Consider the following 27,915-nt stretch of genomic DNA (forward strand, 5'->3'; position numbering starts at 1 on the left):
CACAATCTCTGCACTGCATGCTGGATACCTGGAGACACTCGCCCCGGTGGGGGAGCGTCGTCCCCCCGGTGGGAGAGCGTCCCCCCCCGGTGGGGGAGCGTCGTGGAACATTTGTAACTTGACAATAAGTTTTGATCCTGTTTCTTCCAGCAGGGTGTCAGTTGGTGAACTTTGACTTGTGACTGGTTGTGTCCAGGTTTGACGGAGGAGAGAGCAGGGTCATTTTTCTGTTCACTGCTGGTGGCATCATGGTGAAGCCGCTGCCCTAACTGGACAGAGTTTCCCTACACAAAATGTTCCAATGCTCAAACAGGGATGTTTAGTCGTGCAGAGACTGAAGGATATTTCAGGTGAGGGTGTTTTCCCAGTGAATACCAGCTGACAAACATCACATCTGGATGTTATAACTTGAAAGAAAATGCAGTGAAACATGAAACACAAACGCTAACACATTAAGAACAAACAGTTAGTACTTTGTCACTAAGAAGACGTGAGTTACCCCAGGTATGACTGATATGTAGGAACAAAAGTGCTTCTTGAATAGAGTGATGTCTCTATTTATAATGCCGCTGTAGAGAGTCAGAGTAAAGTCATCAGCAAACACAACAAGACTCCACTTCAACCAGCAAACAGCTCAACAACATCTCCAAAGTACATCCTGAAAAGTACATTTAATACTCCAAGTACACAATTGGTCATGATCATCCTGAAAGTGAAACAAAGGTTACACCCAAACCACACTGAAGGGTCCTGCCTCGTCTTCTTCAGAACCTCTGAACCACAAGCAGCCCTGGATCTGGGAATGTGTTCGGTTTCCACTTCCTCCTCATTCTGAGCATGCTTCAAGAATACCGTCACTTTTTCATCAGTGTCCACGGTTCTTAACATCACATTGTTCATCTTCATGTCAATGAGAAAAAGTGATCTGGTTTATACGTCCTCCCATTCAGAAAGAGAAATAAACAGAAACATTTTAATGGAATAAATACTTCTGGATCTCATCTACATGCCTCGAGTTTGTAAAATACCAGACCAGTTGAAAATGTGTGGATTCTGATCGTCAACAGAAGTGAATGTACTGGAGGTCCTCATCCAACATGGCCGCCGCACAGAGCACTGCAGCAGGCAGTGGCTCCAGGTGCCATGGGGCGGAAAGCAGGGCTGAGGTGAACATCAGCTGAAGGACCAGACCCGAGTGGCGTTACAGCGCTCCCGCTGGAGGACGGCGGCAACACACACAAACATCACCAGCACGACAGAGGAGGAACCAGGCTGACCTCTCAATCATGGTTCCGTTCTGGATCATCCACACGTCACAGTAGGTCCGGGCCACCAGCATGGCGGCGATGAGCAGCAGGTAACCGGTCTGTGAGAACAAACCAAGGGTTAGTGAAGGACTATGATCCTCGCCGCCGCAGGTCTCTACTGATAGATAAAGCTGAAGGAACATCATCCTCGCCGCCACAGGTCTCTACTAGTGTTGTCACGATTCCAACATTTTGGTATCGATACCAATACCACTATGTAGTTCGATACTTTTCCAAATAAAGAGAACACAAAAAATGTCATGAGATCCAGCCCGTCTTAAGTAGGACCAGTGTCTTTAAATGGTATATTACTATGCAGTAATCTTTATAACATTAAATGGCAAAAATAAAATATTTTCATATTATATTCTTTTATATTACATCATATTTATAATACTAATAGCTTAATTTTTTTTCCAGAGCTATATTTTCATGGGTATATAAGTTACTAGCTGTGGTTCTTTGAACTCCTTCTGCAGGTCTGGGTGTTTGCACTTCAGGAGTTTAGTAGTGTAGCAGGTTAGTAGGTTAGTAGTGTTTCCACTCTGGACCAGACGCGTTCTCGAACACTGTTTACTCAGTGGAGCTTCAGTGTTGATGGAGACACCGTGCTCTTTTGTTTTGAAGCCAAAGTACTTCATATAGTACTTCTAGCACCTGCCGTTTCTACAAGTTGCGGCCTCGTGGATGGATCAGCAGCCATTGTTTCCCTTCTCTCTCTCTCTCTCTTATTCCTTTCTTTCTCCAGACTCTTGCTCTTTGCTGCTCCATTAGCGATGCACTCTATTTCTTTTTACAGAGTTTCCACGGGTCGTTTGAGTCAGTTAACCACGCTCACTCTCACATGGACCAAACGCCGTGTCATTTACACATGCGCATCCGGTATTCTTTTCAAAGTACAAGCTCGGTTGGGAGAAGATTGTTTTGAAAATACGTTGTTTTGAATTTTATTTTGCAGTTGTGTCCAGGAATGTTGTTAGTAAATAAGGTCGAGTATGAAGCGGTATTCAATTCATCTCGGGTCGGAGGGCGCACTCCGTCTCGGAGAAACCGGGAGTGCAAAAAAAAAAAAGAAAAAGAAAAGAAAGAAAGCTAACTTGGACCATCTGGCTCCGAGTGAAATCTGGTTAAACTGTAATAGACCATGAAATATGATCCACATTCCAGGATATTCTTGTTTTTGTAGGGACAGACAAATAGGTAAAGGGGGGTGTGGGCTAGTACAGGTACTTCTCAAAAAATTTGCATATTGTGATAAAGTTCATTATTTTCCATAATGTAATGATAAAAATTTGACTTTCATATATTTTAGATTCATTACACACAACTGAAGTAGTTCAAGCCTTTTATTGATTTAATATAGATGATTTTGGCAAAAAAGTAAAGAAAAACCAAAAATCCCCATCTCAAAAAATTAGCATATTTCATCTGACCAATAAAAGAAAAGTGTTATTAATACAAAAAAAAGTCAACCTTCAAATAATTATGTTCAGTTATGCATTCAATACTTGGTCGGGAATCCTTTTGCAGAAATGACTGCTTCAATGCGGCGTGGCATGGAGTCAATCAGCCGGTGGCACTGCTCAGGTGTTCTGGAGGCCCAGGATGCTTTGATAGCGGCCTTAAGCTCATCCACAGTGTTGGTCTGGTGCCTCTCAACTTCCTCTTCACAATATCCCACATATTCTCAATGGGGTTCAGGGCAGGAGAGTTGGCGGGCCAATCGAGCACAGTAATACCATGGTCAGTAAACCATTTGCCAGTGGTTTTGGCACTGTGAGCAGGTGCCAGGTCATGCTGAAAAAGGAAATCTTCATCGCCATCAAGCTTTTCAGCAGATGGAAGCATGAAGTGCTCCAGAATCTCCTGATAGCTCGCTGCATTGACCCTGCCCTTGATAAAACAAAGTGGACCAACACCAGCAGCTGACATGGCACCCCAGACCATCACTGACTGTGGGTACTTGACACTGGACTTCAGGCATCTTGGCATGTCCTTCTCCCCAGTCTTCCTCCAGACTCTGGAACCTTTATTTCCGAATGACATGCAAAATTTGCTTTCATCCGAACAAAGTACTTTGGACCACTGAGCAACAGTCCAGTGCTGCTTCTCTGTAGCCCAGGTCAGGCGCTTCTGCCGCTGTTTCTTGTTCTAAAGTGGCTTGACCTGGGGAATGCGGCACCTGTAGCCCATTTCCTGCACACGCCTGTGCACGGTGGCTCTGGATGTTTCCACTCCAGACTCAGTCCACTGCTTCCGCAGGTCCCCCAAGGTCTGGAATCGGTCCTTCTCCCCAGTCTTCCTCAGGGTCCGGTCACCTCTACTGGTTGTGCAGCGTTTTCTGCCACACTTTTCTCTTCCCACAGACTTCCCACTGAGGTGCCTTGATACAGCACTCTGGGAACAGCCTATTCGCTCAGAAATGTCTTTTTGTGTCTTACCCTCTTGCTTGAGGGTGTCAATGATGGCCTTCTGGACAGCAGTCAGGTCGGCAGTCTTACCCATGATTGCGGTTTTGAGTAATGAAACAGCTGGGAGGTTTTAAAAGCCTCAGGAATCTTTTGCAGGTGTTTAGAGTTAATTTGTTGATTCAAGGGTGGGTGTGGTGCTCCAGATGATTAGGTTAATATCTCATTTAGAGTACCTTTTCATGATATGCTCATTTTTTGAGATGGGGATTTTTGGTTTTTCTTTACTTTTTTGCCAAAATCATCTACATTAAATCAATAAAAGGCTTGAACTACTTCAGTTGTGTGTAATGAATCTAAAATATATGAAAGTCTAATTTATATCATTACAATATGGAAAATAATGAACTTTATCACAATATGCTAATTTTTTGAGAAGTACCTGTATATGTTCGAAACACACAAACGTACTGAAGTTAAAGCTGACCCCTGTGAGTTAGAATGTTTGGTTTTAAACATCGTTTTATCTCCTAGAATGAATTTTAATATTGTAACTTTATACAATCCGCCATCTTTTAAGGTATCTTTTTATAGTAACCTGGACAAACTGCTTAAAATGTTTAAATATGATAGTGAAACCATTGTGCTTGGAGATTTTAATATTAATTGGTTCGACAAACGTGTTAAACAAAAACTGAAAATAATAACCTCAAAATATAAGTTACAGCAACAAATTGCTGGGCCAACCAGACTAACAAGAACTAGTAAAACTTTAATAGACCTATTTTTACTAATAAACCAGAGCGTGCAACAAAATCCTATAACCTCATAACAGGACTGTCAGACCACAACTTCACATTGGGAATGAGAAAACTGAGAGGAGCGTCTTCAATATGTTAAACAGGGGGCAAAAAATAAAACCATGAAAAGGTATTCGGAAAAAAGATTTGCCCCAAATGGAAAACGGTGTGTGTAATATTAACTGGAATCCTGTCTTACAAATGCAGAACCCAAACGAGTACTGCAATCTACTCACAAACAGTGTAACACAAGTAATTCAGAAATACACAAAGCCAATTAAAACCTGGATAAAACTCCAGTCTTTGCCCTGCATCACTAAAAACATGTCATTTAATGAAGCAAATGGCTCTGGCATCTAAAAAGTCAATCTTAACTAACCTAACCACTGGTAATGTAATCTTTAGAAGCCTCTTAACTAACCTAACCACTGGTAATGTAATCTTTAGAAGCCTCAGGAACAAAGTGGGCAGTGAAATGAGAAAAGCCCCACCAGAGGACTTTCTGCCCCTGATACAAGAGTCGGGGGGGAAACAGCTCTGGTCTCTGGAAACATATTCATAGACTGACCAAACAAGACTCTAAAGAAGAAAAAAATCGAGGTCTAATAATTAAAACCAATTATCGATGGGAAGCTAATTAATAACCCGATAGAAGTTGCAAATTCATTTAACAATAATTTAGTGATCTCGGCTGAACAAATCGCTGAAGGTTTTAAATCAGTTGCAGTTCAAACTATGAGAGTGACTCCAACTGGAGCAGCATTCTCTTTAGAGCAATCCAACTAAACTAATGTTAAACAAACAATCAACAAACTCAAAACTTCCAAATCCAAGGATATATTAGGTTTGGACACTAATTATTTAATAAAACACAAAGATTCTCTAACCGGGCCAGAACTCACCTGGGAAATGTGTCCGTCACTAAAGGGGATGAAAGCAGGTCTAATCTGGCCAATCTTTAAATCCGGAGACTGACCATGTTAATAACATGTTAATAACTACAGGCCAGTTTCACTTCTCCCTGTCATCTCTAAAGGGATAGGAAAGGTTGTGGTGGACCAATGGACTGATTATACTGAACAAAATGAAGCTCAACATATTCAACAGAACTGGTAACCTGCTACCTGACAGGCTCAATTAACAAAAGTCTAGATGGAGTGAAGTGGCTGGGACAGTGTTTTAGGACGAGGCTGGGACAGTGTCTTGGGACGTGGCTGGGACAGTTTTTTAGGACGTGGCTGGGACAGTGTCTTGGGACGTGGCTGGGACAGTTTTTTAGGACAGTTTTTTAGGACAGTGTTTTAGGACGTGGTTAGGACAGTTTTTTAGGACGTGGCTGGGACAGTGTTTTAGGACGTGGCTGGGACGTGGCTGGGACTCTTTTTTAGGACGTGGCTGGGACAGTGTTTTAGGACAGTGTTTTAGGACGTGGTTGGGACAGTGTTTTGGGACGTGGCTGGGACAGTTTTTTAGGACAGTGTTTTAGGACGTGGCTGGGACAGTGTTTTAGGACGTGGCTGGGACAGTTTTTTAGGACGTGGCTGGGACAGTTTTTTAGGACAGTGTTTTAGGACGTGGCTGGGACAGTGTTTTAGGACAGTGTTTTAGGACGTGGCTGGGACAGTTTTTTAGGACAGTGTTTTAGGACGTGGCTGGGACAGTGTTTTAGGATGTGGTTGGGACAGTGTTTTAGGATGTGGTTGGGACAGTGTTTTAGGACGTGGCTGGGACAGTGTTTTGGGACGTGGCTGGGACAGTGTTTTGGGACCTGGGTAAGGCCTTTGACACAGTCAACCACAACATTTTGATAAATAAACTTCAAAAACTACATTTTTCCCAGCAGGCTCTGAGTTGGTTCAAATCTTATCTGGAGTCCAGAGGACAGAGTGGACAAATAAATGGCTCAATTTCAGCCCCTCAGGAATACAAAACAGGGATTCCTCAAGGCTCCATACTGGGCCCCCTGCTGCTCTGTCTTTATATAAATGACCTGCCAAACATCTGCAAAGAGGCTGAGTGTCAACTTTATGCTGATGACAGCGTTATTTATGTCCCAGCTAAGACTCCAGAAATGGCTGCAGAGTTACTCAACAGTTGGTCAGTGTCTCGCCATGGTTAGAGGACAACTGTCTGTCTTTGAGTCATTCAGAAACAGTTGCTATGTGTTTCTCTCTGCGCAATAACTCCCTGGAGAACTTCCAGATACTGAGAAACAAAACATAGTTGATAATGTTGAGACACAAAATGTCTTGGGGTTCTCTTGGACCGCCACTTAGAATTGGACGTGGACAAAAAGACAATATCACAAAGGATCCAGACCAACTTGAATTGCTTCCGTTTAATAAAACCTTGTTTATCCATGAATGCTGCTAAATGATTCTCTCACATGTCTCATCTTCTATCACTGTGTGGGGACAGGAAAACTGTCCCCTCTCTGTACAAACAGGCACTAAAAGTGATGGACAGGAGGACAGCCCATGAGGCGGCACTACTGGACAATTTTAGAAAAACACAATTTTTTAAGTCTCGACAATTTTATTAAATACTCGTTTTTTTTAAAATTAAACTTGAAAATGTGTTTATAATCTTGTGCCTGAGTTTGCAAAATGACGTATAAATGTGGTGTCACCACTAGGGGCGCTGCAGCGGTGACTGTAAACCAGCAGAATGTAAAACCACTTTGGGTCCAAGTAGCTTCTCAGGTCAGGGTCCACAGATCTGAATCAACTAAAAACCCTCACAGATCTGAACCAGTTGAACAGCAAAGCAAAGCAAAGCGCTGCTTAAAGACCAACCCAGCATGCAGACATTAAATACACTTTTAAAAAATCGGTAAACTATTTATATTATAGCCTGTTTTATGTATAACTATGTACAACTGTTTCATGTTGGGGACCGGGTCTGCAAATGAGCCTTTGGCTAGAATTCTCATGGACGTGGCATCGGTTGCTATTGTTGCACCAACGCTCTCTGTTCTGTCCCTCTTAAATAAACTAACCAAAAAAAAAAAAAAAAGGAGCTTCCTGTGGGTTCTCCACCTTCCTGTGGGCTCTCCACCTTCCTGTGGGCTCTCCACCTGCAGGAAGGTTCTTAATGGGTGGAATGTGATGTGGGTGACGGTGCTCAGACTGACACCACCACCACCACCACCCGGGAACAGATAAGAGGGAGAAGATGGAGGGATGGAAGGAAGAAACCGGAGCGCTGTTTTCCACACTTTCGATTGTCCAAAACATCACTTAGCACCCCCCACCCCCCCACGATCGCGTAAATAACTGTCAATATCTCGCGCGCACCCTCCGTCAGCCATTGCTCTCCCCCCGGTCATTCGCCGCTCCCACGTCTACACAATCCTGAGTGAATGAAAGTCAGGAAGTGGAGCAGCCGGTCTACACCTCCCCCACAGAGAGACTGACCACTCTCCTCGGTGCAAACTACAACTCAGAGACGCTCCGCGGCCACGGAAAAATAAAAAAATATATATACCTGTACCGGCCGGGCCCAGTATAGTATCGTTTTAAAGGCGTCAGTACCGGGATACCGAACAACCCTTCTCTACTGATAGATATATGTGGAGACACGTCAGTGGGTGAAAGGTCCTCCAGCAGCGGTTTATGATGCTTCACTCACTCAGCAACACCGGCAGGACTTTATCAGGAGGCCACACCCCTTTAGAGCTACTCCTGCTTCACCTCCAACCAGAAAGCTATTCCTCTTCCACCTCCACTAAGAGAGATGCTACTCCTCCTCCACCTCGAGAGCTATTACTCCTCCACCCAGACAGCTACTCCTCCTTCATCTCCACCCAGACAGCTACTCCTCCTTCATCTCCACCCAGAGAGCTGCTACTTCTCCACCTCCACCCAGAGAGATGCTACTCCTCCTCCACCTCGAGAGCTAGTACTCCTCCACCCAGACAGCTACTCCTCCTTCATCTCCACCCAGAGAGCTGCTACTTCTCCACCTCCACCCAGAGAGCACTAATGACTTTATAAAATTGTTGTTCCTTTAATCCTGAACTTTTTGTGAGACGTTGTAGGAGAATAAAACCAGCGTTTGGTAGAAGTGATCATAGTTTATCTGATGTATTTTAATGTTTTTACACCCTGAAAACATTTCTGTGTGTGTGTGTGTGTGTGTGTGTGTGTGTGTGTGTGTGTGTGTGTGTGTGTGTGTGTGTGTGTGTGTGTGTGTGTGTGTGTGTGTACCTCCATGCAGACGACTCGGGGTACCAGGACTCTCAGGATCTGCAGGATCCGGCCTAGGAAGACTGTGTCCACCGCTGCTCTGTCTTTGCTTCCATCCTTCTACAAAGCAGAAGACATGCTGATGTGAAAAAGCCCACTGGATGGTGGACTGTCCAACATGAAGACGAGAACTGGACACACCTCTGAGGTCAACACCAGGTCCGAGTCTCCCTTCCCACTGAAACACACAACAACAGGTTTGAGGACAGAAACTGCTTCCACACTTCAAAAGTACATGAACGTGAAGAATAACGAGGATTCAGAATGAAATGTGACCACACACACACACACACACACACACACACACACACACACACACACACACACACACACACACACACACACACACACACACACACACACACACACACACACACACACACACACACACACACACACACACACACACACACACACACACACACACACACACACACACACACACACACACACACACCTTTGTTCAGAAGACCTAGCCACTAGGGATTATATCCACTAGGGGCAGTATAACAACTAGAGGTAGTATCCACTAGGGGCAGTATCCACTACGCCGTGGACGTTCTTCTTCCTTTTGCAAAATCTCATCTTTATGAGACTGGATCTCTAATGTTACAGTACTGAAGACCAGTACTGGTCCCAGCTAAACACTGAGCAGAAGTACTGAAGTACTGGTCCCAGGTAAACACTTCATTTTAATTTAGAGAAAAGAACTCAGCACTAATTGTTTAATTCATTACTGCTTTGTAGGTAAACGTGTTCCACATTGTGCTCCTGACTTAATGTTGCTGATCAACTGGAATGTGTTAGTATTTATTGAGTTTATTTTATTTTTCAGTATAAAAAGGTTCAAGTCGGTCAAAAAATGTTTATAGTTATACTAGATAGACCTTGAATCTTTTCTGTTCCAGAGTACAAAACAATCCTGAAGAACTTTGTTGATCTAAATGTCTTTCATTAATGGTACACAGGACACAATGTTATGCAGAGGTGTACTTATAACAGCTTTATAGACAAATGGCAGTATTTATAGATGTGGCAGAGAATGGGGGGGTAACAGAAAATAATTGAGAGGCACTGTACTTACATCAAGGAGACTTTTTGGAGAATACATGCAAACATTACTACATTTCATACTTCCTGCAGAGACACTTTATTACAGCCTCAGATCAAATCAACAATAATGACAACACCAACATTAAAGCAAACAGCTCTGGTATCTAAAGGTATCAGCAGGTATCTAACTTCAGGGATCAGGACCTGATCCGAAGTGAAAAAACCTGGTCCAGGTCCTGGTCACCACGTTGGCCGTACCTAGTTATTCTGCACATGCTCAGTAGAGCCAATCAGAACAAAGTTTCCTCTGTGGTGTCATGACTCCCAGTCCAGATTCTCCTGGACTTGGTGGTTTTATTTTGACAGTCACCGTAATAACACACCAACTTGGTGTTTTATATTGACAGTCACATTGAGTAAAGAAAACTATTTTCTGAAAAAAAGAAAAAAAAAAGAAAAAAAAAAAAAAGGTTTTCACCTGAAACGTCGTCCGAAACAGAGTCTGACAGTCTGGAAAATACGGAATCGAATTTTACATTTGACCTGGATTTATCCCAAAACCTGACCTACCCAGACCTAGTTATCCAGGTAATCTACCCAGACTCAGTTAACCTACCCAGCCCCAGTTAACCAGGTCAGACCCAGTTAACCAGGTCAGACCCAGTTAACCTACCCAGCAACAGGTAACCAGGTCAGACCCAGTTAAAATACTCAGACCCAGTTAACCAGGTCAGACCCAGTTAACCTACCCAGCCACAGGTAACCAGGTGAGTTCTGGAGAATCAGCCACCTGTCAGAATGGAGGGCTAACAGCTAACTAGCCTCCTGGCTCAAACGGATTAAAAGCTGACCTCCTCCGGTTCTTACCTGCCCGGTTTGCTCCTCCGACAGCGGCTCTTCAGGAGGTAGAGAACCAGCAGAGCACCGCCCGCTATGGAGGAGTTTTTAGCTGTAAAATATTTACTGAAAGTCGCCATGTTCCTGACACAACGACCGGTGCAGCGCGAGCGGGCCAGCGGCGGTTTATATCCCGGAGTATAGAGCTGGAAACATAGAACAGGTTTAGGCATAGACCTGGAAACACAGATCAGGGATCAGGCATAGACCTGGAAACATAGATCACAGCAGTGATCAATATCTTAGCATTGAGCGAAAACGTAACTCAGATTCGTTGCACAAAGCTGTCAACATAGATCTATATTTGAGCATAAGCTTTAAAAAAGATTACAACTAGAGCAGAGAGCTTTAACCATAGAACGCATTCTTGGAGCATAAAGAGGTAAACCATGATCACAAAGCTGAGCAGAGAGCTGTAAACGCATTAGTATTCCGGATCATAAACTCATAAAAATAGATCGCAAAACTAGTATAGAGCTATGAACATAGAATACTTGATGGAACATAGAGCTATAGCAGATCACCGGACCGGCGCACAGCGCTATCCACTGAGAACAGAACCCGGAGCATTGTGCCATAAACAAAGGACACTAACCCAAGGCATAGAGCTATAAACACAGATTGTTTACATCCCATGCACAAAGCTATATAAATCGATTGTGACCCAGAGAATAGTGAACAGAAGCCCCTCACCCCCAAGCATAGTTAGACACAGCTCATAGACAACAAAGCTTAGACCTATATGCCAGAGGTGGTACCTTAGATGTACATATTGATATACCTTTTCGTTTAAATGCGTATGTCCACAGACAACCCGTCCATGGATGAGATTTCAGAATTTTTGGGAGAAAATAAAACTTGTGCAATGTACTTTTACACATTATTTCTAATTGATATTTTATAGATGGTTCATATATCTAGTATATGTCCATTTATATTTAGTATAGTATCATATGGCTTTGTTTCTCATGACGAAAGGTCTTCTTTGCGCACATGTCCAGAATCACATGGACGAGTTGTCCGGGGTTGCAGTTCTGTGGACGAACTGTCTGTGGACGAGTTGTCCGTTCACCGAGCCTTCTTATGTCTATTACTATGGCTTTGACTTTATATATCTACATTTATATGTCTGTGGGGTTTTATATCTATGTTTCTATGTTTCTATGTTTATGTTTATGTTTACTGAGACCGATTCCAGAAAGGAGATTCAACAGAGTCTGAGTGGACTCACTCTGACATGAAACTCTGAGTTAAAGGTAGATATCGGATCAGGGCCGATATTAGTGATTTGTGACTGATCGGGAATCTGCAAATCCAGCCGATCCCCCTGCAGATCTAAAAAAAACAAAAAAAACAACAAACAATTTTCATAAGCATTTGCGACCTGCCGTAAACTGCCGTGAGCAGCCTGAAGCCATCGAGAGGATCAACCAGCAGTCTGGAGGTCGATAACCAAACCAGTCCAGCGGCCAGAGCTTCACCACAGTCCTGAGAGGTGGAGCACCAGAGCTTCACCACAGTCCCGAGAGGTGGAGCACCAGAGCTTCACCACAGTCCTGAGAGGTGGAGCACCAGAGCTTCACCACAGTCCCGAGAGGTGGAGCACCAGAGCTTCACCACAGTCCCGAGAGGTGGAGCACCAGAGCTTCACCACTGTTCAAACTGATTCACTGGGCTTCATTTTTAATTCTTTTTAATTTGCCACAAAATGCAGGTGAAGTAGTTTAAGTTAAGATAAATAAGAAACAAGACTGCAGAGTGGAACTGTTTTGTTCTTCTGACTGAATAAAGTTTAAATAAGTTCTTAAGTTGTTCTGAGAAGAATTTTGATTCAATAAGTGAGTTTTACAATAAGTTCTAGGTAAACAAAGCTTCTGCCAATAGTGCTTTTAGCTTCAGACATCTTAGTTCTCCAAAAATACACTATTGAGTATATTTGTAATAGTAATGTGAGTATCGGATCGGGAAAGTATCGGTATCGGCCGATACTCAATTCTGAAAAATCGGTTCGGTATCGGGGCCAGAAAGTGTGACGGGGACGTCCCTAGTGTATATTGTATTTATGTGTGTATGTTGTGTATTTTATGTGTGTATATTGTATTTAATGTGTGTATATTGTGTATTTAATGTGTGTATATTGTATTTAATGTGTGTATATTGTGTATTTAATGTGTGTATATTGTATTATATGTGTGTGTTGGGCCGAACATACACTGTTCACGCTATCCTGACAAGGAAAGGGGGGGGCACGTTTTTCTGAAACAAATTCTGGGGACCACATGGTAGAAAACGTCATCAGTCACGTGACCCCCACCAGGGGGCGCCCTCAGACCCCTCCTGTAAGCTGCACCCCTGCATCTCACCACCAGGGGGCTCCACCAACTCCGTCACACCCAGAGGAGGAGGCAGCTCTCTGAACCTGAGACCAGAGCAAGGAGATTTGTGAGGACAGGCCTGGCACCACAGGGGGTTTGGAACCCACACCTGGATGAAACCCCCTTCCAACCGCCGCTCAGCACTGAAGTGGACCAACAGAACCAAACCAAACTTCAGCCGCTGGACGAGCAGAAGACAGTTTGGAATACTTTTTCTCTTTCTCTTTTTCTTTATTCTAACCCTTGGGACACGAACCAGCGTCTCTCTGCAGCAAAGCGTCCAGCTGTTCTGGATCCAGGACGCCGACTCCAGACCCGCTACCGGACAAGTTGCTGTGGCCTCACGGAACCACACAACACCACTCTTCAGCTGACGTTCACGCGCACCATCACGAGTACGAAACTCCCTAAAGCCACTCTGATCTCTGTGTGAAGGAACCGGGAATCAGAAACAAACTTCTTCACCAGAACTCTCCTTCTTTCCTCTCTCTCTCTTTTGGTATCGCCAACTTCACACATGTCTTGTCTATCTAGTCGCTAAGCAACCAGCCACGTCCCACCAGAGCCGCCATGTTGGATGGGTATACCAACTCATCCATCGCCTGTGGACACTTTCTTGGCCAGCACACTGACCCGGTGTCTGCCTCCCCCTGCTGGACACACACACACACACACACACACACACACACACACACACACACACACACACACACACACACACACACACACACACACACACACACACACACACACACACACACACACACACACACACACTCTTTGTACAGTGTTTGTACGTAGATTAGAACTCCGTGTTAGACGACGTTTGATCCTTAGATGTGTTGATTTATGAGCTGATTTCAGAATTATTTATGAATTAATACACTTTCTGTTAATAAACTGTCATGCCCGACTCCTCAGAGGCCTCATAGGGACTTTTCCTGTCCTGTCTGTCCTCCCCTTTTGTTCCGGGCTGTTTGAGGAAGTGGAGATGCTGGAGGTTAATGACCTGATTCCGTTCAGCTGCTACACCGGGTGGAGCTGGTCTTCTCCTGATCATCTGCACTAGGTAAACAGGTGCTGGACTCCACTCTGTGCTGGATCCTAACCCTCTGAGAGCTCGTCTTGCTGTGGAGGTGTCTGCTGCTCGACTCGTCTCCGTTCTGCCTCCCTACCAAACACTCGCCTGTCTCCACCGTCTCCCACCGGAGCCCGGTGGAAACTCCAGCTCTGAAACCCGCTCCTGCTATTCCGCTTGGAGGAACCTCAACCTTGTTCTTGGCCAACAAACTAACCAAGTTAAGACTTTCACAGTTTAATTCCTTTTCAACTCCCTTTTTTTTTTTTTTATAATAAACTCTCAGTAGAGTACCTGAATGTCTCCTGCTGGTTTATCCACCCTGAGCCTCCAAAGTCCCACCATAACAAGTAACAGGGCTGTCCCCATCCGATCCCACCATAACAAGTAACAGGGCTGTCCCCATCCGATCCCACCATAACAAGTAACAGGGCTGTCCCCATCCGATCCCACCATAACAAGTAACAGGGCTGTCCCCATCCGATCCCACCATAACAAGTAACAGGGCTGTCCCCATCCGATCCCACCATAACAAACGCCTGTTAGCTGAATTGAAGAATTCCTGGTGATTATTGTGTATTTATTGTAAACATTCACTGGTTTGTAACAGTCTATGCTCAGATCTCGAAGGTTTATTTAAGTTATATTTTAACTTAAATAAACCTTTTTCTAAACAAGACTGATATTTTGGTTTTAGCAATTTACAGAGTCTCTGGTGGTGCCCTTTTATTATTAATGAATAGATAACAAATGTATTCATATTAATAATTTTTCATTAATAAATTACTTTTGATAATTTAACTTTAAGTAATTACACAATTACTTTAGGAGTTGTTGACAAGTAAATGAGTTTACTTCCAATAATTAAAAATTTTCATAAAATTACTTCCGGTGATTTATAACTTTCAGTAATCTATTAAAGTAATTTAATGCTAATAACAACCATAAATCACAACATGTGTATATATAGATGTCTTCTATTTTAGATAACATTCTGATCTATCTATCTATCTATCTATCTATCTATCTATCTATCTATCTATCTATCTATCTATCTATCTATCTATCTATCTATCTATCTATCTATCTATCTATCTATCTATCTATCTATCTATCTATCTATCTATCTATCTATCTATATATGTATACAATACTAACTATTCTTAATACAGAAAGATAAAGATAAAATATGACTATTAAACATTGGTGTGTGTGTGTGTGTGTGGTAACACTGGTTTGCTATACTGAGCACAATGTTTCCAGTATTTTTTCTGTTTGGACATGGTCTGGAGTTCTGAGATATTTCATTAGTTTAGTAAGTGACGGAGGAACATGGTCTGGAGTTCTGAGATATTTCATTAGTTTAGTAAGTGACGGAAGAACATGGTCTGGAGCTCTGAGATATTTCATTAGTTTAGTAAGTGACGGAGGAACATGGTCTGGAGTTCTGAGATATTTCATTAGTTTAGTAAGTGACGGAGGAACATGGTCTGGAGCTCTGAGATATTTCATTAGTTTAGTAAGTGACGGAGGAACATGGTCTGGAGTTCTGAGATATTTCATTAGTTTAGTAAGTGACGGAGGAACATGGTCTGGAGCTCTGAGATATTTCATTAGTTTAGTAAGTGACGGAGGAACATGGTCTGGAGTTCTGAGATATTTCATTAGTTTAGTAAGTGACGGAGGAACATGGTCAGGAGCTCTCAGAGATATTTCATTAGTTTAGTAAGTGACGGAGGAACATGGTCTGGAGTTCTGAGATATTTCATTAGTTTAGTAAGTGACGGAGGAACATGGTCTGGAGTTCTGAGATATTTCATTAGTTTAGTAAGTGACGGAAGAACATGGTCTGGAGCTCTGAGATATTTCATTAGTTTAGTAAGTGACGGAGGAACATGGTCTGGAGTTCTGAGATATTTCATTAGTTTAGTAAGTGACGGAGGAACATGGTCTGGAGCTCTGAGATATTTCATTAGTTTAGTAAGTGACGGAGGAACATGGTCTGGAGCTCTGAGATATTTCATTAGTTTAGTAAGTGACGGAGGAACATGGTCTGGAGCTCTGAGATATTTCATTAGTTTAGTAAGTGACGGAGGAACATGGTCTGGAGCTCTGAGATATTTCATTACTTTAGTAAGTGATGGAGGAACATGGTCTGGAGCTCTCACAGATATTTCATTAGTTTAGTAAGTGACGGAGGAACATGGTCTGGAGCTCTGAGATATTTCATTAGTTTAGTAAGTGACGGAGGAACATGGTCTGGAGCTCTGAGATATTTCATTAGTTTAGTAAGTGACGGAGGAACATGGTCTGGAGCTCTGAGATATTTCATTAGTTTAGTAAGTGACGGAGGAACATGGTCTGGAGCTCTGAGATAATTCATTAGTTTAGTAAGTGACGGAGGAACATGGTCTGGAGCTCTGAGATATTTCATTAGTTTAGTAAGTGACGGAGGAACATGGTCTGGAGTTCTGAGATATTTCATTAGTTTAGTAAGTGACGGAGGAACATGGTCTGGAGCTCTGAGATATTTCATTAGTTTAGTAAGTGACGGAGGAACATGGTCTGGAGTTCTGAGATATTTCATTAGTTTAGTAAGTGACGGAGGAACATGGTCAGGAGCTCTCACAGATATTTCATTAGCTTAGTAAGTGACGGAGGAACATGGTCTGGAGCTCTCAGAGATATTTCATTAGTTTAGTAAGTGACGGAGGAACATGGTCTGGAGCTCTGAGATATTTCATTAGTTTAGTAAATGACGGAGGAACATGGTCTGGAGCTCTGAGATATTTCATTAGTTTAGTAAGTGACGGAGGAACATGGTCTGGAGCTCTGAGATATTTCATTAGTTTAGTAAGTGACGGAGGAACATGGTCTGGAGCTCTGAGATATTTCATTAGTTTAGTAAGTGACGGAGGAACATGGTCTGGAGCTCTGAGATATTTCATTAGTTTAGTAAGTGACGGAGGAACATGGTCTGGAGCTCTGAGATATTTCATTAGCTTAGTAAGTGACGGAGGAACATGGTCTCGAGCTCTGAGATATTTCATTAGTTTAGTAAGTGACGGAGGAACATGGTCTGGAGCTCTGAGATATTTCATTAGTTTAGTAAGTGACGGAGGAACATGGTCTGGAGCTCTCACAGATATTTCATTAGTTTAGTAAGTGACGGAGGAACATGGTCTGGAGCTCTGAGATATTTCATCAGCTTAGTAAGTGACGGAGGAACATGGTCTGGAGCTATCACAGATATTTCATTAGTTTAGTAAGTGACGGAGGAACATGGTCTGGAGCTCTGAGATATTTCATTAGTTTAGTAAGTGACGGAGGAACATGGTCTGGAGCTCTGAGATATTTCATTAGTTTAGTAAGTGACGGAGGAACATGGTCTGGAGCTCTGAGATATTTCATTAGTTTAGTAAGTGACGGAGGAACATGGTCTGGAGCTCTGAGATATTTCATTAGCTTAGTAAGTGACGGAGGAACATGGTCTGGAGCTCTGAGATATTTCATTAGCTTAGTAAGTGACGGAGGAACATGGTCTGGAGCTCTCAGAGATATTTCATTAGCTTAGTAAGTGACGGAGGAACATGGTCTGGAGCTCTCACAGATATTTCATTAGTTTAGTAAGTGACGGAGGAACATGGTCTGGAGCTCTCACAGATATTTCATTAGTTTAGTAAGTGACGGAGGAACATGGTCTGGAGCTCTGAGATATTTCATTAGTTTAGTAAATGACGGAGGAACATGGTCTGGAGCTCTGAGATATTTCATTAGTTTAGTAAGTGACGGAGGAACATGGTCTGGAGCTCTGAGATATTTCATTAGTTTAGTAAGTGACGGAAGAACATGGTCTGGAGCTCTGAGATATTTCATTAGTTTAGTAAGTGACGGAGGAACATGGTCTGGAGCTCTGAGATATTTCATTAGTTTAGTAAGTGACGGAGGAACATGGTCTGGAGCTCTGAGATATTTCATTAGTTTAGTAAGTGACGGAGGAACATGGTCTGGAGCTCTGAGATATTTCATTAGTTTAGTAAGTGACGGAGGAACATGGTCTGGAGCTCTGAGATATTTCATTACTTTAGTAAGTGATGGAGGAACATGGTCTGGAGCTCTCACAGATATTTCATTAGTTTAGTAAGTGACGGAGGAACATGGTCTGGAGCTCTGAGATATTTCATTAGTTTAGTAAGTGACGGAGGAACATGGTCTGGAGCTCTGAGATATTTCATTAGTTTAGTAAGTGACGGAGGAACATGGTCTGGAGCTCTGAGATATTTCATTAGTTTAGTAAGTGACGGAGGAACATGGTCTGGAGCTCTGAGATAATTCATTAGTTTAGTAAGTGACGGAGGAACATGGTCTGGAGCTCTGAGATATTTCATTAGTTTAGTAAGTGACGGAGGAACATGGTCTGGAGTTCTGAGATATTTCATTAGTTTAGTAAGTGACGGAGGAACATGGTCTGGAGCTCTGAGATATTTCATTAGTTTAGTAAGTGACGGAGGAACATGGTCTGGAGTTCTGAGATATTTCATTAGTTTAGTAAGTGACGGAGGAACATGGTCAGGAGCTCTCACAGATATTTCATTAGCTTAGTAAGTGACGGAGGAACATGGTCTGGAGCTCTCAGAGATATTTCATTAGTTTAGTAAGTGACGGAGGAACATGGTCTGGAGCTCTGAGATATTTCATTAGTTTAGTAAATGACGGAGGAACATGGTCTGGAGCTCTGAGATATTTCATTAGTTTAGTAAGTGACGGAGGAACATGGTCTGGAGCTCTGAGATATTTCATTAGTTTAGTAAGTGACGGAAGAACATGGTCTGGAGCTCTGAGATATTTCATTAGTTTAGTAAGTGACGGAGGAACATGGTCTGGAGCTCTGAGATATTTCATTACTTTAGTAAGTGATGGAGGAACATGGTCTGGAGCTCTCACAGATATTTCATTAGTTTAGTAAGTGACGGAGGAACATGGTCTGGAGCTCTGAGATATTTCATTAGTTTAGTAAGTGACGGAGGAACATGGTCTGGAGCTCTGAGATATTTCATTAGTTTAGTAAGTGACGGAGGAACATGGTCTGGAGCTCTGAGATATTTCATTAGTTTAGTAAGTGACGGAGGAACATGGTCTGGAGCTCTGAGATATTTCATTAGTTTAGTAAGTGACGGAGGAACATGGTCTGGAGCTCTGAGATATTTCATTAGTTTAGTAAGTGACGGAGGAACATGGTCTGGAGCTCTGAGATATTTCATTAGTTTAGTAAGTGACGGAGGAACATGGTCTGGAGCTCTGAGATATTTCATTACTTTAGTAAGTGATGGAGGAACATGGTCTGGAGCTCTCACAGATATTTCATTAGTTTAGTAAGTGACGGAGGAACATGGTCTGGAGCTCTGAGATATTTCATTAGTTTAGTAAGTGACGGAGGAACATGGTCTGGAGCTCTGAGATATTTCATTAGTTTAGTAAGTGACGGAGGAACATGGTCTGGAGCTCTGAGATATTTCATTAGTTTAGTAAGTGACGGAGGAACATGGTCTGGAGCTCTGAGATATTTCATTAGTTTAGTAAGTGACGGAGGAACATGGTCTGGAGCTCTGAGATATTTCATTAGCTTAGTAAGTGACGGAGGAACATGGTCTGGAGCTCTCACAGATATTTCATTAGTTTAGTAAGTGACGGAGGAACATGGTCTGGAGCTCTGAGATATTTCATTAGCTTAGTAAGTGACGGAGGAACATGGTCTGGAGCTCTCACAGATATTTCATTAGTTTAGTAAGTGACGGAGGAACATGGTCTGGAGCTCTGAGATATTTCATTAGTTTAGTAAGTGACGGAGGAACATGGTCTGGAGCTCTGAGATATTTCATTAGTTTAGTAAGTGACGGAGGAACATGGTCTCGAGCTCTGAGATATTTCATTAGTTTAGTAAGTGACGGAGGAACATGGTCTGGAGCTCTGAGATATTTCATTAGTTTAGTAAGTGACGGAGGAACATGGTCTGGAGCTCTGAGATATTTCATTACTTTAGTAAGTGATGGAGGAACATGGTCTGGAGCTCTCACAGATATTTCATTAGTTTAGTAAGTGACGGAGGAACATGGTCTGGAGCTCTGAGATATTTCATTAGTTTAGTAAGTGACGGAGGAACATGGTCTGGAGCTCTGAGATATTTCATTAGTTTAGTAAGTGACGGAGGAACATGGTCTGGAGCTCTGAGATATTTCATTAGTTTAGTAAGTGACGGAGGAACATGGTCTGGAGCTCTGAGATATTTCATTAGTTTAGTAAGTGACGGAGGAACATGGTCTGGAGCTGACAGATATTTCATTAGTTTACTAAGTGACGGAGGAACATGGTCTGGAGCTCTCACAGATATTTCATTAGTTTAGTAAGTGACGGAGGAACATGGTCTGGAGCTCTGAGATATTTCATTAGCTTAGTAAGTGACGGAGGAACATGGTCTGGAGCTCTCAGAGATATTTCATTAGCTTAGTAAGTGACGGAGGAACATGGTCTGGAGCTCTCACAGATATTTCATTAGTTTAGTAAGTGACGGAGGAACATGGTCTGGAGCTCTCACAGATATTTCATTAGTTTAGTAAGTGACGGAGGAACATGGTCTGGAGCTCTGAGATATTTCATCAGCTTAGTAAGTGACGGAGGAACATGGTCTGGAGCTATCACAGATATTTCATTAGTTTAGTAAGTGACGGAGGAACATGGTCTGGAGCTCTGAGATATTTCATTAGTTTAGTAAGTGACGGAGGAACATGGTCTGGAGCTCTCAGAGATATTTCATTAGTTTAGTAAGTGACGGAGGAACATGGTCTGGAGCTCTGAGATATTTCATTAGTTTAGTAAGTGACGGAGGAACATGGTCTGGAGCTCTGAGATATTTCATTAGTTTAGTAAGTGACGGAGGAACATGGTCTGGAGCTCTGAGATATTTCATTAGTTTAGTAAGTGACGGAGGAACATGGTCTGGAGCTCTGAGATATTTCATTAGCTTAGTAAGTGACGGAGGAACATGGTCTCGAGCTCTGAGATATTTCATTAGTTTAGTAAGTGACGGAGGAACATGGTCTGGAGCTCTGAGATATTTCATTAGTTTAGTAAGTGACGGAGGAACATGGTCTGGAGCTCTCACAGATATTTCATTAGTTTAGTAAGTGACGGAGGAACATGGTCTGGAGCTCTGAGATATTTCATCAGCTTAGTAAGTGACGGAGGAACATGGTCTGGAGCTATCACAGATATTTCATTAGTTTAGTAAGTGACGGAGGAACATGGTCTGGAGCTCTGAGATATTTCATTAGTTTAGTAAGTGACGGAGGAACATGGTCTGGAGCTCTGAGATATTTCATTAGTTTAGTAAGTGACGGAGGAACATGGTCTGGAGCTCTGAGATATTTCATTAGTTTAGTAAGTGACGGAGGAACATGGTCTGGAGCTCTGAGATATTTCATTAGCTTAGTAAGTGACGGAGGAACATGGTCTGGAGCTCTGAGATATTTCATTAGTTTAGTAAGTGACGGAGGAACATGGTCTGGAGCTCTGAGATATTTCATTAGCTTAGTAAGTGACGGAGGAACATGGTCTGGAGCTCTGAGATATTTCATTAGTTTAGTAAGTGACGGAGGAACATGGTCTCGAGCTCTGAGATATTTCATTAGTTTAGTAAGTGACGGAGGAACATGGTCTGGAGCTCTGAGATATTTCATTAGCTTAGTAAGTGACGGAGGAACATGGTCTGGAGCTCTGAGATATTTCATTAGCTTAGTAAGTGACGGAGGAACATGGTCTCGAGCTCTGAGATATTTCATTAGTTTAGTAAGTGACGGAGGAACATGGTCTGGAGCTCTGAGATATTTCATTAGTTTAGTAAGTGACGGAGGAACATGGTCTGGAGCTCTGAGATATTTCATTAGCTTAGTAAGTGACGGAGGAACATGGTCTGGAGCTCTGAGATATTTCATTAGTTTAGTAAGTGACGGAGGAACATGGTCTCGAGCTCTGAGATATTTCATTAGTTTAGTAAGTGACGGAGGAACATGGTCTGGAGCTCTGAGATATTTCATTAGTTTAGTAAGTGACGGAGGAACATGGTCTGGACCTCTGAGATATTTCATTAGTTTATTAAGTGACGGAGGAACATGGTCTGGAGCTCTGAGATATTTCATTAGTTTACTAAGTGACGGAGGAACATGGTCTGGAGCTCTGAGATATTTCATTAGTTTAGTAAGTGACGGAGGAACATGGTCTGGAGCTCTGAGATATTTCATTAGTTTAGTAAGTGACGGAGGAACATGGTCTGGAGCTCTGAGATATTTCATTAGTTTAGTAAGTGATGGAGGAACATGGTCTGGAGCTCTGAGATAATTCATTAGTTTAGTAAGTGACGGAGGAACACGGTCTAGAGCTCTGAGATAATTCATTAGTTTAGTAAGTGACGGAGGAACATGGTCTGGAGCTCTCACAGATATTTCATTAGTTTAGTAAGTGACGGAGGAACATGGTCTGGAGCTCTCACAGATATTTCATTAGTTTAGTAAGTGACGGAGGAACATGGTCTGGAGCTCTGAGATATTTCATTAGCTTAGTAAGTGACGGAGGAACATGGTCTGGAGCTCTCAGAGATATTTCATTAGTTTAGTAAGTGACGGAGGAACATGGTCTGGAGCTCTGAGATATTTCATTAGTTTAGTAAGAGACGGAGGAACATGGTCTGGAGCTCTGAGATATTTCATTAGTTTAGTAAGTGATGGAGGAACATGGTCAGGAGCTCTCACAGATAATTCATTAGTTTAGTAAGTGACGGAGGAACATGGTCTGGAGCTCTGAGATATTTCATTAGTTTAGTAAGTGACGGAGGAACATGGTCTGGACCTCTGAGATATTTCATTAGTTTATTAAGTGACGGAGGAACATGGTCTGGAGCTCTGAGATATTTCATTAGTTTACTAAGTGACGGAGGAACATGGTCTGGAGCTCTGAGATATTTCATTAGTTTAGTAAGTGACGGAGGAACATGGTCTGGAGCTCTGAGATATTTCATTAGTTTAGTAAGTGACGGAGGAACATGGTCTGGAGCTCTGAGATATTTCATTAGTTTAGTAAGTGATGGAGGAACATGGTCTGGAGCTCTGAGATAATTCATTAGTTTAGTAAGTGACGGAGGAACACGGTCTAGAGCTCTGAGATAATTCATTAGTTTAGTAAGTGACGGAGGAACATGGTCTGGAGCTCTCACAGATATTTCATTACTTTAGTAAGTGACGGAGGAACATGGTCTGGAGCTCTCACAGATATTTCATTAGTTTAGTAAGTGACGGAGGAACATGGTCTGGAGCTCTGAGATATTTCATTAGCTTAGTAAGTGACGGAGGAACATGGTCTGGAGCTCTCAGAGATATTTCATTAGTTTAGTAAGTGACGGAGGAACATGGTCTGGAGCTCTGAGATATTTCATTAGTTTAGTAAGAGACGGAGGAACATGGTCTGGAGCTCTGAGATATTTCATTAGTTTAGTAAGTGACGGAGGAACATGGTCAGGAGCTCTCACAGATAATTCATTAGTTTAGTAAGTGACGGAGGAACATGGTCTGGAGCTCTGAGATATTTCATTAGTTTAGTAAGTGACGGAGGAACATGGTCTGGAGCTCTGAGATATTTCATTAGTTTAGTAAGAGACGGAGGAACATGGTCTGGAGCTCTGAGATAATTCATTAGTTTAGTAAGTGACGGAGGAACATTGTCTGGAGCTCTGAGATAATTCATTAGTTTAGTAAGTGACGGAGGAACATGGTCTGGAGCTCTGAGATATTTCATTAGTTTAGTAAGTGACGGAGGAACATGGTCTGGAGCTCTCACAGATATTTCATTAGTTTAGTAAGTGACGGAGGAACATGGTCTGGAGCTCTGAGATATTTCATTAGTTTAGTAAGTGACGGAGGAACATGGTCTGGAGCTCTGAGATATTTCATTAGTTTAGTAAGTGACGGAGGAACATGGTCTGGAGCTCTGAGATATTTCATTAGTTTAGTAAGTGACGGAGGAACATGGTCTGGAGCTCTGAGATAATTCATTAGTTTAGTAAGTGACGGAGGAACATGGTCTGGAGCTCTCACAGATATTTCATTAGTTTAGTAAGTGACGGAGGAACATGGTCTGGAGCTCTCACAGATATTTCATTAGTTTAGTAAGTGACGGAGGAACATTGTCTGGAGCTCTGAGATATTTCATTAGTTTAGTAAGTGACGGAGGAACATGGTCTGGAGCTCTGAGATATTTCATTAGTTTAGTAAGTGACGGAGGAACATGGTCTGGAGCTCTGAGATATTTCATTAGTTTAGTAAGTGACGGAGGAACATGGTCTGGAGCTCTTAGATATTTCATTAGTTTAGTAAGTGACGGAGGAACATGGTCTGGAGCTCTGAGATATTTCATTAGTTTAGTAAGTGACGGAGGAACATGGTCTGGAGCTCTCACAGATATTTCATTAGTTTAGTAAGTGACGGAGGAACATGGTCTGGAGCTCTCACAGATATTTCATTAGTTTAGTAAGTGACGGAGGAACATGGTCTGGAGCTCTGAGATATTTCATTAGTTTAGTAAGTGACGGAGGAACATGGTCTGGAGCTCTCACAGATATTTCATTAGTTTAGTAAGTGACGGAGGAACATGGTCTGGAGCTCTGAGATATTTCATTAGTTTAGTAAGAGACGGAGGAACATGGTCTGGAGCTCTGAGATATTTCATTAGTTTAGTAAGTGACGGAGGAACATGGTCTGGAGCTCTGAGATATTTCATTAGTTTAGTAAGAGACGGAGGAACATGGTCTGGAGCTCTGAGATATTTCATTAGTTTAGTAAGTGACGGAGGAACATGGTCTGGAGCTCTGAGATATTTCATTAGTTTAGTAAGTGACGGAGGAACATGGTCTGGAGCTCTGAGATATTTCATTAGTTTAGTAAGTGACGGAGGAACATGGTCTGGAGCTCTGAGATATTTCATTAGTTTAGTAAGAGACGGAGGAACATGGTCTGGAGCTCTGAGATATTTCATTAGTTTAGTAAGTGACGGAGGAACATGGTCTGGAGCTCACAGAGACTTTTCCCAGCAGAAAAGCACAGAGAGTGGTTGTATGTGTGCTGAGACCCTGCTGTAGATGGCTGCTAAGGGCAGAGACGTCTCGTCTTACCAGGCATGTGAGTGTGTGCGCTGTCGTCCTGTGGGCAGCAGCCTAAATAGAGCATAGAGCAAGACCGAGCCGCCAGCTGACAGAGCAGAGGCCACATGGAGCGACAGGAGCCAGCGCTGTTCCGCCTAGAGCAAGGTATAGCCACTCACACAACCACACTGCACAGCGTGTTCCACATTGAATCCTAATTCACTCACATCTGCTGGCAGGATCCACCACTTCACAAAGGTTTGACACTTTCACAAGCTTTTCTCTGTGTCTTACTCACAGCAAAGTGGAACGCCTTGAACCGTATGGGAAACACAAGTAAAACGTAGGCTGTGGCCCATTTATGACATCCCAGTTGGAATGGAATGACTCCCAGTTCAAGTGGAATGGCTCCCAGTTGGTGTGTGGTGACTCCCAGTTGGAGTGTGGTGACTCCCAGTTGGTTTGTCGTGACTCCCAGTTGAAGTGGAAAGACTCCCAGTTGAAGTGGAAAGACTCCCAGTTGGTGTGTCGTGACTCCCAGTTGGAGTGGAATGACTCCCAGTTGAAGTGTCGTGACTCCCAGTTGGTGTGTCGTGACTCCCAGTTGGAGTGGAATGACTCCCAGTTGAAGTGTCGTGACTCCCAGTTGGAGTGTCGTGACTCCCAGTTGGAGTGGAAAGACTCCCAGTTGAAGTGGAAAGACTCCCAGTTGCAGTGTCGTGACTCCCAGTTGGAGTGGAAAGACTCCCAGTCGAAGTGGAAAGACTCCCAGTTGCAGTGTCGTGACTCCCAGTTGGAGTGGAAAGACTCCCAGTTGAAGTGGAAAGACTCCCAGTTGCAGTGTCGTGACTCCCAGTTGCAGTGTCGTGACTCCCAGTTGAAGTGGAAAGACTCCCAGTTGCAGTGTCGTGACTCCCAGTTGAAGTGGAAAGACTCCCAGTTGCAGTGTCGTGACTCCCAGTTGAAGTGGGATGACTCCCAGTTGAAGTGGAAAGACTCCCAGTTGAAGTGGAAAGACTCCCAGTTGCAGTGTCGTGACTCCCAGTTGAAGTGGAAAGACTCCCAGTTGAAGTGGGATGACTGTTGAGTACATGTTGTGACCAAAAGGCAGAGGTTGATTTAACTCTGGGTGAAGTGTTCAGCTGTTCAGAGCCAAACTCAACAGGTGCACCGTGCTCCGGCTGAGGGTCTGTGACTCCGCCCCCTGTCTGCGCAGACAGCTGCCAGCTCCTGCAGTTAAAGGCAGACCAACATGGCGGCTCAGACACAAACCTGCTCTTTTATTACTGAAACAGTTCAGAGAAATGTGTTTCTGAAAAGAAATAAGCTGTGCAGTTGAAAAGTAAAAATGGCGCTTAGTAGCTGACAGCTTTGAGTGATGCCTTCAGTTGCATCACGAACTCCGCCCTCTGAAATATCAAGCTGCGGGATTCGTACAGTAGTGATGTTACATGATAAACATGATTAAAATATGACTGACAGTCATTAGCCAGCTGGAACACGCAGCACACGGCAGAGGAGAAGTTTTGTGAACTGGCATCGCAGTCATATTTGCAAGTAAGACCATTGTCCCCATGCACCTTGGGGTGGGGGTGGAGTGGAGTGGGGGGATTGCCCAGGCCAGAAAAGCAGCCAAGTCTGCCACTGCCAAAAGGTTGTTGTCAGTCATGGTAAATGGATTTCACCTATAAAGCTATTTTACACTGAACAGTCTCCTATGTGCTTTCCATGAACCACATTCACTCAATCACACACCCTAGTGGCGGCAGCCGCCATGCAGAGCTCAGTCCATCCACTGGGGGCAGTCTGGGCTTCAGTGTCTCGCTCAAAAACACTTCGACATGTGCGCAGGGGGAGATGAGGAATCAAACCTGTAATCTTGCGATTGAGAGATGACCACTCTTCCATGCCAGTAATCCTGTTCTGAGATGAAAATGCTGAATCGTAATTGATGGAGTGGAGAGTTGAAGGTGCAATAATGTGACTCCTATGAAGAGAAGAGTTGTGTTGGGACAGACAGTGAGGACTGGAGGCTGGAAGCACAGCAGACATGCTCATGTGAGGAGAGTCTTCATCACTTCAGTGTGTTTGAGATGGTGAAGGGATGAGAGTGGTGTAGTGGCTTTCCTTGGTGCCTCACTATGGCAGGGTGGTGACCTGGAGTCTGTGCTTGTGCAGTTTCTTATAATACTTTGGTTTCCAGTCTATTGAGGTTCATTGGTGATTAATTGTCTTGAAGATGAGTGTCTGTGGATTGGTTCGTTTCAATTTGACATATTGACGAGCATTTTCTGTCGGCAGGCTACGAGCTGCAGTTTCGTCTCGGCCCAACACTCCAGGGTCGAGATGTCCGGGTGTACACCAACTACCCAACCAGTGGCTACAAGTTCCATGGTCTACAGTTCCATCCGCTGGACTGGGTTTACCCAAACGGCCAGGAGGATGACTGGGATAAATACTGCAGGTTGGACCTGACCGTGGCTGGATCTTACCAGTACTACTTCTCCTGCGGGTGAGTTGCCTTCACTCCTAAACCGTAATGAATTTGAGTCTTTAAAATTATAAGAA

At 43.2% G+C, this 27,915-nt stretch overlaps 2 protein-coding genes across 7 annotated transcripts in view; one reads left to right on the plus strand and one right to left on the minus strand.

Moving 5' to 3' along the window:
- Nucleotides 1-26,501, minus strand: part of abcd3a (ATP-binding cassette, sub-family D (ALD), member 3a) — a 48,531-nt gene extending 22,030 nt beyond the window's left edge. For 2 of the 5 annotated variants that reach the window (XM_080489397.1, XM_080489396.1), the window contains exons 1-5: nt 10,683-11,174; nt 8,904-8,940; nt 8,724-8,822; nt 1,278-1,366; nt 500-569 (exon numbers count right to left, since the gene is read on the minus strand). In XM_080489397.1, the coding sequence (XP_080345523.1) occupies nt 500-569; nt 1,278-1,366; nt 8,724-8,822; nt 8,904-8,940; nt 10,683-10,885 (498 nt within the window). In that variant the 5' untranslated portion in view covers nt 10,886-11,174. Of the gene's footprint in view, nt 1-499; nt 570-1,277; nt 1,367-8,723; nt 8,823-8,903; nt 8,941-10,682; nt 11,186-25,645 lie in introns of those variants that run through there. The other 3 variants (XM_080489398.1, XM_080489399.1, XM_080489395.1) reach the window with 3 other exon arrangements.
- Nucleotides 25,417-27,915, plus strand: part of LOC308125542 (glycogen debranching enzyme-like) — an 82,950-nt gene continuing 80,451 nt past the window's right edge. Inside the window, exons 1-2 of one of the 2 annotated variants that reach the window (XM_080489394.1) lie at nt 25,417-25,512; nt 27,649-27,859. In XM_080489394.1, the coding sequence (XP_080345520.1) occupies nt 25,473-25,512; nt 27,649-27,859 (251 nt within the window). In that variant the 5' untranslated portion in view covers nt 25,417-25,472. The remainder of the gene's footprint in view (nt 25,513-27,648; nt 27,860-27,915) is intronic. The other variant, XM_080489393.1, reaches the window with a different exon arrangement.

This window comes from Lipophrys pholis (assembly GCF_963383615.2).
Source record: "Lipophrys pholis genome assembly, chromosome: 20".
In the NCBI taxonomy this organism is placed as follows: domain Eukaryota; kingdom Metazoa; phylum Chordata; class Actinopteri; order Blenniiformes; family Blenniidae; genus Lipophrys; species Lipophrys pholis.